Genomic DNA, 12,504 nt, shown 5'->3' with positions numbered 1-12,504 from the left:
CATATTCTCTTCCAGCAACACCAAAGGAGATACGATGTGTTACTACGGAAGCAAAAGTAGTCAGGAGCCCAAAACACTGGATCCAGGTTTGAGATTTTTAATTTATTAACAAAATTAAATTTCTTGGATTATTAATTTAGAATTTTATATTTATTTATGTGTATAAAATGTGTATGTGTGTCTATCCCATGAGTTTGTGCAGGCCAGTGCTGCAACATATCCTTCACCTAAGGCAGACCTATATTAAAACTTACTTTCTTCCTTGGCTCCAAGATCCACTGTACCTGCGGTCTTATTTCTTGAATAGGCACCTACTGGCTAATCCCAACATGTGGATTGTTCCAAGATCTCAAGGATGCAACTGCTTGCTTCGTCTGTATCAAACTAGATGTTCACATCTTCTTAGTTTTTAAAAAAAAATACCTACCCTTAGAGAAAGGCAATTATTTTAAGTAATGGTGTGAAACTAAAGGTGGGAATGCCAGTTTCTTTTATACTAAGGTAACATATGTGTAATGTACAGCAATCTTTACACAAGTGGTGAAGGCAGAGGTAGCCTAGATGAGGAGTACATAGAATGTTTTTGGGATAATTTCTTGCAACAATATGTTCTGGAGCCAACCAGAGAACAGGCTATACTAGACCTGGTATTGTGCAACGAGATAGGATTAATTCATGACCTCATAGTTAAGGCGCCCCTAGGTAGCAGCGATCATAATATGATTGAATTTTACGTTCAGTTTGAGGGAGAGAAAAGTGGGTCCAAGACTAGTATTTTAAATTTAAATAAGGATAATTATGAGGGCATGAAAGCAGAGCTAGCTAAAGTGAACTGGCAAATCAGGTTAAGGGATAGGTCAATAGAGATGCAGTGGCAGACATTTAAGGGGATATTTCAGAATACACAGAATAAATACATTTCAATGAGAAAGAAAAATTCCAAGGGTGGGACCCGCCATCTCTGGTTAACTAAAACAGTTAAAGATAGTATCAAACTTAAAGAAAAAGCCTATAATTATGCAAAGATGGGAGGCAGGTCAGAAGATTGGAAAAGAGTTAACGAAGTGAGCATTGGTCCTATATAAAGTGAGTCTGGGGAACTAATAATGGATAATGAGATGGCAGATGAATTGAACAGATATTTTGCATTGGTCTTCACTATTGAGGATACAAGTAACATCCCAGTATTAGCTGTAAGTCAGGAAATGGAAAGGAGGGAGGAATTCAAGAAAATTCCAATCACCGGGGAAGTGGTACTGAACAAATTGTTGGAGCTGTGGGCTGACAAGTCCCTGGGTCCTAATGGACTTCATCCTAGGGTGTTAAAAGAAGTGGCTAGTGAGATAGTCGATGCGTTAGTTTTAATTTTCCAAAATTCCCTAGATTCAGGGAAGGTTCCGTTAGATTGGAAAATAGCAACTGTAACTCCTTTATTCAAAAAGGGAGGAAGACAGAAAACAGGAAACTACAAGCCAGTTAGCTTAACATCTGTCTTAGGGAAAATGTTAGAAGCTATTATTAAAGACATTATAGCAGGGCATTTAGAAAAATTCAAGGTAATCAGGCAGATTCAACATGGTTTTGTGAAAGGCAAATCATGTATAACCAATTTATTGGAGTTCTTTGAGGGAGTTACATGTGCTGTGGATAAAGGTGGATGTATTGTACTTAGATTTCCAGAAGGCATTTGATAAGGTCTCACATCAAAGTTTATTGCAGAAAAATAAAAGCTCATGGGGTAGTGGGTAACATATTGGCATGGATAGAAGATTGGCTAGCTAACAGAAAACAGAGAGTAGGCATAAATGGGTTGTTTTCCTGGTTGGCAAGCTGTATAGCGTGGTGTGCCATAAGGATCTGTGCTGGGGCCTCAACTTTTTACAATGTATATAAATGACTTAGATGAAGGGACCAAAGGTATGGTTGCTAAATTTGCTGATGACACAAAGATAGGTAGGAAAGTAACTTGTGAAGAGGACATAAGGAGGCTACAAAGGGATATAGATAGGTTAAGTGAGTGGGCAAAGACCTGGCAAATGAAGTATAATGTGGGAAAGTGTGAAATTGTCCACTTTGGCAGGAAGAGTAAAAAAGAAGCATATTATCTAAATGGTGAGAGATTGCAGAGCTCTGCAGAAGGATCTGGGTGTCCTAGTGCATGAATTGCAAAAGGTTAGTATGCAGGTACAGCACATGATTAGGAAAGCTAATAGAATGTTACAGTTTATCGTGAGGGGAATTGAATACAAAAGTAGGGAGGTTATGCTTCAGCCAAACAGAGCATTGGTGAGACCACATCTGGAGTACTGTGTACAGTATTGGTCTCCTTATTTAAGGAAGGATGTAAATGTGTTGGAGGCAGTACAGAGAAGGTTTACTAGACTAATACCTGGAATTGGCGGGCTGTCTTATGAGGAAAGATTGAATAGGCTAGACTTGTATCTTCTCAGTAAAAACATTTTATTACTGGCTATATTTCCATATATAATTCAAGTGGAATATGGAAATGAAGGTGGGCATAGGCAGGTACAGAATGCAGGGATGGCTCTTGTGAATCGTATAGAAATTACATTTCTCCTCTCTGGAATCTGCACAATCCCAAGCTTTACAAACTTAGTTTGACTTGGTGTTGGATTTCTTTGACCAATTATAGACCACACTTCTAAGTAAAATGTAAGCACTGCACTGAAGGTAGCTGCCATGCTGACCCACACCACTGAGCTTGATGTGCAAGCTATCAACATGGCGGCAAATGCTGTCTACACAAGTCGAAACTGAAAGTCACATTCTGACATGTTTGCCAGTCACTGCTGATCCATTCAGGACCGTAGACTTGTTCTAGAGTAGACTGTGTACTTCGACCTAGACCCAACAGTAAGTCTTCCAACAGCTCAGTGCAGCTGTTGAGACATATGGACCAGTAATGTCCCTGATTCCAATCCACGATCTTTGCTGAGTTTGCTGATATCTCTGGAATAACGATAGTGTCACTACAATTAATCTCAGCACCTTTGAGCTGGAATTAGAAAAATCCTCAACCAGGGTTGATTCTCCTGAAAGCTTTTCAGGGACTCCCTAATCCTTTCCCATTGGAAAGTACATTAATGTGGATGTTTGAGAACAAAAAAGGAACTTGACTATGATGTTCCTCAAGGTTAAATAGCCTGTTGGCACCCGCAGTGTAGGTACAGCACATGAAGGATTGACATTTGGACAAAGTACCAGAGGTCTGCAGTTGACCATGAAGTTTTAACCTTCAGAATAAATGGGGATTTTTTTAATACTAAAGGGCTTGTACATTTCAGTGTTGGTATCTTTCAGCATTTGTAGATTTGTATTTAGAATACTCCTTTTTGAAGATTCTCTGCCCATAAATTCTAGAGATTGTGAATTCAGGGTTGTGAACTCCAGAAATCTCCAGTGCTGGCTCATTTTGCCAATGCTTTAGGGGTGGCCTGTTCTTCTAGGTGCTCACGCAGCTGTGTTTGCACAAAAATTATGTTGCACCAGTCTGAGTCACACCTAAATCACATTTCTCATTGTCACTACCACTGGTCCACTCATAAGTGGTTCCAGGATCTTAAGAAGAGATATACCCAAGGATATTACGGGAAGCGAGGGAAGAGATTGCTGCGCCTTTGGCGATGATCTTTGCATCTTCACTGTCCACTGGAGTAGTACCGGATGATTGGAGGGTGACAAATGTTGTTCCCTTGTTCAAGAAAGGGAATAGGGATAACCCTGGGAATTATAGACCAGTCAGTCTTACGTCGGTAGTGGGCAAATTATTGGAGAGGATTCTGAGAGACAGGATTTATGATTATTTGGAAAAGCATGGTTTGATTAGAGACAGTCAGCATGGCTTTGTGAGGGGCAGGTCATGCCTCACAAGCTTTATTGAATTCTCTGAAGATGTGACAAAACACATTGATGAAGGAAGAGCAGTGGATGTGGTGTATATGGATTTTAGCAAGGCGTTTGATAAGGTTCCCCATGGTAGGCTCATTCAGAAAGTAAGGAGGCATGGGATTCAGGGAAAGTTGGCTATCTGGATACAAAATTGGCTGGCCCATAGAAGTCAGAGGGTGGTAGTAGATGGAAAGTATTCAGCATGGAGCTCGGTGACCAGTGCTGTTCCACAAGGATCTGTTCTGGGACCTCTGCTCTTTGTGATTTTTATAAATGACTTGGATGAGGAAGTGGAAGGCTGGGTTAGCAACTTTGCCGATGACACGAAGGTTGCTGGAGTTGTGGATAGTGTGGAAGGCTGTTGTAGGTTGCAACGGGACATTGAGAGGATGCAGAGCTGGGCTGAGAAGTGGCAGATGGAGTTCAACCTGGAAAAGTGTGAAGTGATTCATTTTGGAAGGTCGAATTTGAATGCGGAATACAGGCTTAAAGACAGGATTCTTGGTAGTGTGGAGGAACAGAGGGATCTTGGGGTCCATGTCCATAATTCTCTCAAAGTTGCCACCCAAGTTGATAGGGTTGTTAAGAAGGCGTATGGTGTGTTAGCTTTCATTAACAGGGGGATTGAGTTTAAGAGCCGCGAGGTTATGCTGCAGCTCTATAAGGCCCTGGTTCGACCACACTTGGAATATTGTGTTCAGTTCTGGTCGCCTCATTATAGGAAGGATGTGGAAGCTTTAGAGAGGGTGCAGAGGAGATTTACCAGGATGCTGCCTGGACTGGAGGGCAGGTCCTACGAAGAAAGATTGAGGGAGCTAGGGCTTTTTTCATTGGAGCGAAGAAGGATGAGAGGTGACTTGATAGAGGGGTACAAGATGATGAGAGGCATAGATAGAGTGGATAGTCAGAGACTTTTTCCCAGGGTGGAAAGGGCTATCACCAGGGGGCATAATTTTAAGGTGATTGGAGGAAGGTTTAGGGGAGATGTCAGAGGTAGGTTCTTTACACAGAGAGTGGTGGGTGTGTGGAGTGCGCTGCCAGCGGTGGTAGTAGAAGCAGATACGTTAGGGGCATTTAAGCGACTCTTGGACAGGTACATGGATGATAGTAGAAGGGTAGGTAGTTAGTTTGATCTTAGAGTAGGTTAAAGGTTCGGCACAACATCGTGGGCCGAAGGGCCTGTTATGTTCTATGTTCTAAGAGTGGTGATCATGGAAAGACTGGAGCCTTGGCATCCTATTTGAGCCAGCAATGAGATTCCGGAGATTAGCAACACTTCTGCACTTAATGAGATAAAGGCAATCTTTGTTGTGATTACTTTTTTTTTCATCCCCAGGTATTTATGGGCTTGCTAACAGTCTTCTTGAGACTCCATGGAAAAAGCTTGTTCATGGAAAAAAGCTTTTCACAGATGCAATTAAACAAAGCAATGAGCTTTCTCCAGAAAACTTGGTGCAAGAACTCATCAGTGTGATGAATAATGAGGAGTTGTAAGTAATGTTTACAATATTTGTCCTAAAGCTGCTTTAAATATATAAAGATCAAAATCTAAATAGTAGCTGCTCCAATGGCCTGATAGGTACTACCATTTGTAGTACGAAGCCATACAGAGCAGAAGATCTTAGGTTCGACCATTGGTTTAACTGATCTCAGCTTGCACAGCAAAAGAGCTGCAAAACTGGCCTTAGCATTCATGGACTATAGGGGAAAACGTCAGTCGTTGTTTCTTCATCTGATCATTTTCACTGATGCCTTCAGAAAAATGCTCGTGGATATTGAGTGTGACCAGAACGGACTCAGTTGTGATGGTCCCTAAGGTAAGGTCACTGTCAAGGCTCTCCTATGGAACAGTGGTCACCTGGGTGAGGTACCTGAGACTTATTGACATGTGTCAAATTGAATCCCAGCGCTGATGTCCCATCTTGGAACACTTGTGCAAGGAGTCATGACCTGTCAAATTACTGAGTTACCAATCTCAGCTGCTGTAAATCAAGTTGACTTATCATCTAACGGCACTTGTACATCTTCTGCTATCTGGTTCAGAGTAACATTGAGGTGAACCTGGGAGCAGGCAATTTGCCCAGACTAGAGTTGTTGCAAACCCTGAGGAGACCATGGGAAAATTGGAAAAGCCACATTCAAAGTGCACAATATACTTAGGCAACTCAGTAGATCGATCAGTGGAGTATCTGACTGATGTGGAAAAGACCTTGGTTTAAACCCCAGCTTTGATTGTATTTTGAATTCTAGAGTAGAGCTTTTTTTTGGATCTTAGTAAGGTTGCTCTCTCCTTCCCTCAACTTCTATGCCTCTTCATCTCCATTTCCAAGATTGTAGGTTTAAACCTCATTCCAGGACATGGACTTATGATCTAGGCTAACACTTCAGTGCTATTGGTTTCTGACTTCCAGTATGTATCTGAGTCACTAATTAAATGCATTAATATGGTGTTCTCCTGAAATAGAAAGTACACAGTAGAAGTTCACTCGGTGAAGTTGACATCCAAATGCACCTGTGCTGCTTTCCTGTGTGCACTGTTTTCATGTTGTAAGTGTTAGAGAAACATCCAAGCCTGTTTGTGAAGAAGACACTGAGACTAAGATACTTTGGTGGAGATTGTTTATTGCTTGCCACAGAGTTTACTTCTGCTCTCCAACCACCCACAACCAGTGCTGGCTGGCTCTTTATATATATATACACACTCGAATACAATTAACTAATTGACACCCAACACCTGTTCATCCTATTATCTTGCACTACTAGGTATTTATCATGCATTAACAGAACGTCAGACCCTAACAGTTAGTCCATTTAAAATACATAGCTTAATACTCGTTTTAAACCAACACATTTGGGAATAGGGTACAAGCCTGTAAAATGTTTGTGGTTGAACTCCACTGATCTGACATTCTACAGTGTTATGTTTTAAATTGGGCATTTGTAAATTTTGTTACCTGTTACAAAAGTACTTCCATTTTTTGTGAACTTTTGAGGACTTGTGTTTTAAAACTGAAAAAAAATTCCATAGATTCTGGAATTTTTTTTTAAAAAGGTCACGTAAGGTCTTTTGGACTTGTTTGAAAACAAGTACTGGAAGTCACCTGTCTTCAGCTAAATACCCAGCAGGGGCTTTTTGCCTTGGAGAAGATGTTTACAGAATCAAGATTTATAGGGGTCAGGAGGCTTGACTCTTGAGCATGTTTTTGGTTGCGCCTTGGACAGTCAGTTGGAGTTTTAAAAATCAACCTGAAGGACAAAACCAAGCTCAGCTTGTTCCATCTCTTCGAAAAGCCTGCCAGTTTTTCCACCTCTTTGAGAAGCTCTTAGAAGCAAGTGTGAAAAATAGAGAAATTGATGATGCATTCCTCCTGATAGCCTGCCTGAAACCCCAGTTGCCGCATTTCTCCTGATACGCTCCTAGTTTCTATAAGGGTATGGGGCGAAAGCCAGAACAGGCTACTGAGTTGGATGATCAGCCATGATCATAATGAATGGCGGAGCAGGCTCGAAGGGCCAAATGGCCTACTCCTGCTCCTATTTTCTATGTTTCTACGCTGGGAAAACCTGCCAGATAAATCCTCAACATCACCTGACTGAATTACTCCAGAGAAAGATCCCAGTGACAGCCGTCTACGTGAATTTGGGATGCCAAATCAAAAAAGGACAATTGACACCTTTCCATATCTTTTTTTTTCTTCAAGAATTAGCAGTGTGTGTGTGTGTGTGTGTGTGTGTGTGTGTGTGTGTGTGTGTGTGTGTGTGGCTAAGGTAAAAGGGAACTTTCATATTTCAATTTCAAGTTTTGTTACTGGTTATATCATGTTTTATAAAAAACTGATAATTTTGTTGTTTATTGAAGAAACCTGGTTGGTGTATTTTATTCTGGGATAAAGATTAGAGTTTTTGATTGACCATTTCGGTAACTGGGTAAACATTTAAATATATGTTGTGACCTGTGGAGAAGTGGAACTAGAAATGCCAGTGCACTCCTCCCACCTTGGTCGTAACATATCTTATTCCTTCTATTCCAGGGCTGACTTGTTATGATACTGTAGTTTTTTTTCCAGGAAGAAAGCGGTGTGCCTTTAAGGCTGGAAGAAGAGCCGTACTGCTTTAAGGCAGCAAGCTCTAAAGACTGAGTCAAAAAATGCATTCTCGTTGCCTTGGATACAGCCATCCCGAGACTGCGATTCAAAGGGTGCATTTTTGTTGCCTTGGATACAGCCACTTGGACTGAGCCTCGAGAGATACATTTGTTAGGATTTAATTTTGAACTGGCTTATGGTGCAAACAGCCTGTTCTAACTGCAGACGCAGACAGACAGAATTTATTTATTATTCTCTCTCAAAATTCTAAAAAAGTCAAGTCAAAACAGAGATCTCTGATAATTTAAACTGAAGGAAGGGAAGTTGGACTGCGACAATCTTTTATCCCTCAAAAATTCGAAAGCCAGATTGATTCCATTGAAAGTGGTTGCGAGTTGTTGATCTATTGTGGTCATCGCTGGAAGAAAGAGGAGTTTGAAACTTCAGGTGTTGGACTGTTTTCCTTTCCTCATCGGACCCTGCAAGATTGCCCGTGAACTTTAACCAGAGGATTGTTCATCGGGAAGTGAAAATTTGCAAGGACTCTAATTTTTTCTATTTTAAATGTTGTTTAAATTTTCGTAGTGTTTAAGCACTTACTTTTTCTAATTACCTAGTTAATTTGTTGATTTAAAGACACCTGGTTTGGTTAGCATCATTCGGGGGTTAATAGATGGTGCAATTTGGCTGGGTCTTTCTTGAATTTGGAAAGTTTAAAATGATATGTTAGGCGATCTGTGGAGGGATGGGACTGAATCAGCGTTGCATTTCTCCCACCACAATCAGAATCGTATATTTTGATTGGGGGCTTTGACTGGAGCGGTCGGTCGTAACAGACTTCGATACCACAAATCCCATCTGATGAGCATCTTTGAGTTTGACTGCTAGCCAAGGCTGCAATTCAAACTCAGTCTCCCTGGAAGTACAGTGCTGTGCCACTCAAGCACCAGGAATTTTTGCTCATATCTATAGGTGAGTGTTATTGGATCTTACTGCATATCACATAAAGCACCTCATTGTGGTAAACCTAATTTCACTGATTTATTGCAGAAAAATAGCACCTAAGCAGATTGACAGCATTACTGGTCGTTGCCTTGTTTGACACTGTTTGTCATTTCATTACCAGCCAAATGCCAGATACTGATATGGAGGAGCAGGGTCAGGATTTCATTCGACCCATCCTAAAGGAGTTTTCAGCATTGTTTGTTCGCACTTCCTCTTATGGCACCCGGTGAGTTCTTTCTCTTGATATGGAATCAGCATTGTTCTATTTCACCAATGGTATCAGAGCTAAGTAATAATGGAGTAACCATCCATACTGTACCAGAGGGTTTTTAGATAGGCATCTAGACTTGAAAAAAGAACCAGCGAGTTGAGCTACTCAATTAGCTGGATGACCTCAATTCTCCTATTAGATCACAATTTCCATTTGAGATACTGCCTTGTTTTTCCAGGAATGTCTACAACTAAAAAAGTAACAGAGATTAACATTGGGGGTAATTTTATCCCCCAAAATGGGTGGGTTTGGGGTGGGTGAGAAGTTAAAATGTAAAATGTTTTCTGAACCCAACCTGCCGCCAACTCACCCACTTCAGGTTTTAATGGAGGTGGGACAGCAGGCAGGCAACCAATCCGCTCTCAGTAAGTGGGGGAGGGGCCTCATGTTAATATTTGAATGAGGTTGCATGCCTAAGATTTTATACACATAAACTTTGTGCTATCTCCTCATTTGAATGATTGGAACGTTCAGCTGAGTGGGACCCACGATGCTGGCTGGCTGGCTGGCTGAACACTCAACAGTGGCCGAGAGTGGAATTTTGTGCTTTCGACGGAGGTCTCGACATCGGGGGAAACCGATGCCGAGATCCCCACGTTGGCTCATAAGGAAGGCCTGCCGAATTTAGTGCTAATCAGGCATTTAACTGGAAAGCAGTGGGCCTTCTGTAGGATTTAGGACCCTCCCACTGGAAGTTTTGGCATTGCAAAGTTGCTGGCCAATCAGAGGCCAGCAGCTGCAGTGTCACCGCGGAGGCGGTGGCTGCTGCTGTAGCTGCAACATCCAGACACCGAGGATCGGCGCTGGAACCAGGCTTAAGGTGGGTCAGGGTGGGAGGGGCCTCATGGGATGGGGGTTGCAGGGCAGTGAGGGACGGAGGAGGGGTGAGCAGAAGGGTGGGGGGTGGCCCTCAACGTTCCCTCCCTTCCCAATTCTGGGTCCCTCATTGAGGCACAAAGTGCCTTTGAACGAATGACCCCCTCCCCGTCGCAACTGGGAAGCAGTCCGCACAATTTTTTGTGCCATGCTTCCCGTGCGGCGACAGAGACACCCGCCACACAGGTGATTGCAGCAGTGGCAGGAAGAGGACCTTAATTAGGGATTAATTACCCAGTTAAGGGTCTCAATTGGTGGCAGAGCGGGAAGGCCGTTCACGGGCTTTCCTGTCCCGGACTAAATTTTGGCGGAGGACCTTCCCCACCATCCCATCTGATTTTATGTTCTCCCTTCTTCCAAACCCGCCGCGGGGAGAGCAAATAAGATTCCACCCCGAGTTTTTCAATCTGGCTGACTGCTGCCAAGCAGCAGATGCCAAAATGGCTGCATTTGCTGACAATGCAACCACTAGGTGGTGCTGTACTGGCATATGCGCAAATGCAGCCAGTTCCACTAAAACGTCACAGTCTGCAACGTTCAGGCAGCTGCCAGGACTAAAGATGGCGCTGCTCAAATAATCACAGCAAGGCAACGTAAACCCATGGCAGCACGCAATGGCTGGAGAGAGCGGGCGGGGGAAGCGGGGAGAGAGCGGGCGGGCGAAGCGGGGAGAGAACGGGCGGGGGAAGCGGGGAGAGAGCGGGCGGGCGAAGCGGGGAGAGAGCGGGCGGGGGAAGCGGGGAGAGAGCGGGCGGGCGAAGCGGGGAGAGAGCGGGCGGGCGAAGCGGGGAGAGAGCGGGCGGGCGAAGCGGGGAGAGAGCGGGCGGACGAAGCGGGGAGAGAGCGGGCGGGGGAAGCGGGGAGAGAGCGGGCGGGGGAAGTGGGGAGAGCGTGGACGGGGGAAGCGGGGAGAGCGGCCTGCAGTCAGTGGCTGGGGGGTTGCACTCTCCCCGCGTCCCCCCACCCTGCTCTCTCCCCGCTCCCCCACGTTACGTGATGACGTCATTTGCGCATGCGCCAACCAGTCCTGGCAATGTGGAACACCGCACATGCACAGAGAGCAGGAACCTGTTTGCGCATGTGCTCAGCTTGGCGCAGTCTGATGACATCAGCGGCTGGCTGCGTTGTCAAGAATCACTTTGTTCTAAAATTGGTAATCAGGTCCTGCCATTAATTTCAGCAGGACCTGACGGAAACCCATTCTTTTTGGTTTCCCAACTGCTAAACTGTCCCCACCTCCCCCTAAATATCGAGGCTATTATGGCTGACTTGCATTGGGTGGTCAAGGTACATCCTACAAGCAAATTCTCAGCTGATGTAATTGGATTTGCAAATGTAACACTTCTGTTCAAGAAAGGACGGAGACAGAAAGCAGGAAACTATAGGCTAGTCAGGCAAACATCTGTCATTGCGAAAATGCGAGAATCCATTATTAAGGAAGTAGTAGCAGGACATTTAGAAAACAAAGTGACTCCCAACAATGCAGTGGCCCGCCAACGTCATCAAAGCGCTCCAAGCTGTGCACCTGCGCAAATGATCTCCTGCGTTCAGTGAGATGCCGCGCATGCGCAGCCTCCCACTTACCAGGACGAATTGGCGCATGCGCGGGAAAATGTCATCGGGTACTCGCTTTCCCCCACTCAGCTACTCTCTCCCGCCCCACTGGCTGCTCTCTCTCCTCGGCCAGTCGCTCCAGGCCTCGATGCTTTCTCCCCCTCTCCCATGGCCGATTGTTCCCTGCTCCTGCCACCTCCCCCCACCCCACCCCCAGCCACCCTGCTCTCCGGTCACTCACTCCCTCCTCCTTGCTTTCCTCCGCCCTCCTCCGGCCACCCCACTCTCCAGCCACTTGCTCCCCGCTCCTCACTTCCCCTGCCACCCCCCCACCCTCCCTCACCACCCCGCTCTCCAGCCACTCGCTCCCCGCTTCCGCCCCCTCCCCACCACCCCGCACTCCAGCCACTCGCTCCCCGATTCCGCCCCCTCCCCACCACCCCGCACTCCAGATGCTCAGTCCCCGCTTCCGCAACCCCCTCCCCCTTCACCCTGCTCTCCAGCCGCTAGCTTTAGGCCGCGCCACTTTCCTCCTCTCGGTCACTCCTATGTCACCCCATCACCCCTCATGGCCCGCCTTGCTTCTTCAGGCGAAGAGGTGGGGAACGATCAAACGTTGGAGCGAGTGGCCAAGAAGAGGGATGGGGGCGGTCTGGAGCTAGCGGCTGGATGGAGGGCAGGAGGGAAGCGAGGAGCGAGTGGCTGGAGAGCGGGATGGGAGGGGGAAGCGAGGAGTGAGAGGCTGGAGAGCGGGATAGGGGGGTGGAAGCGGGGAGTGAGCAGCCTGAGAGCGGGGAGTAGGGG

General features: G+C 45.3%; 1 protein-coding gene across 3 annotated transcripts in view; it reads left to right on the top strand.

Moving 5' to 3' along the window:
* Positions 1–12,504, top strand: part of tango2 (transport and golgi organization 2 homolog (Drosophila)) — a 190,184-nt gene that overhangs the window by 154,256 nt on the left and 23,424 nt on the right. For all 3 annotated transcript variants that reach the window (XM_068054657.1, XM_068054658.1, XM_068054656.1), the window contains exons 6-8: positions 16–86; positions 5,246–5,399; positions 9,121–9,225. In XM_068054657.1, the coding sequence (XP_067910758.1) occupies positions 16–86; positions 5,246–5,399; positions 9,121–9,225 (330 nt within the window). The remainder of the gene's footprint in view (positions 1–15; positions 87–5,245; positions 5,400–9,120; positions 9,226–12,504) is intronic.

Source organism: Heterodontus francisci, chromosome 23, assembly GCF_036365525.1.
Source record: "Heterodontus francisci isolate sHetFra1 chromosome 23, sHetFra1.hap1, whole genome shotgun sequence".
Classification (NCBI taxonomy): Eukaryota; Metazoa; Chordata; class Chondrichthyes; order Heterodontiformes; family Heterodontidae; genus Heterodontus; species Heterodontus francisci.
The sequence above is the reverse complement of the archived record's forward strand: the minus strand, read 5'-3'. Positions and strand labels throughout refer to the sequence as shown.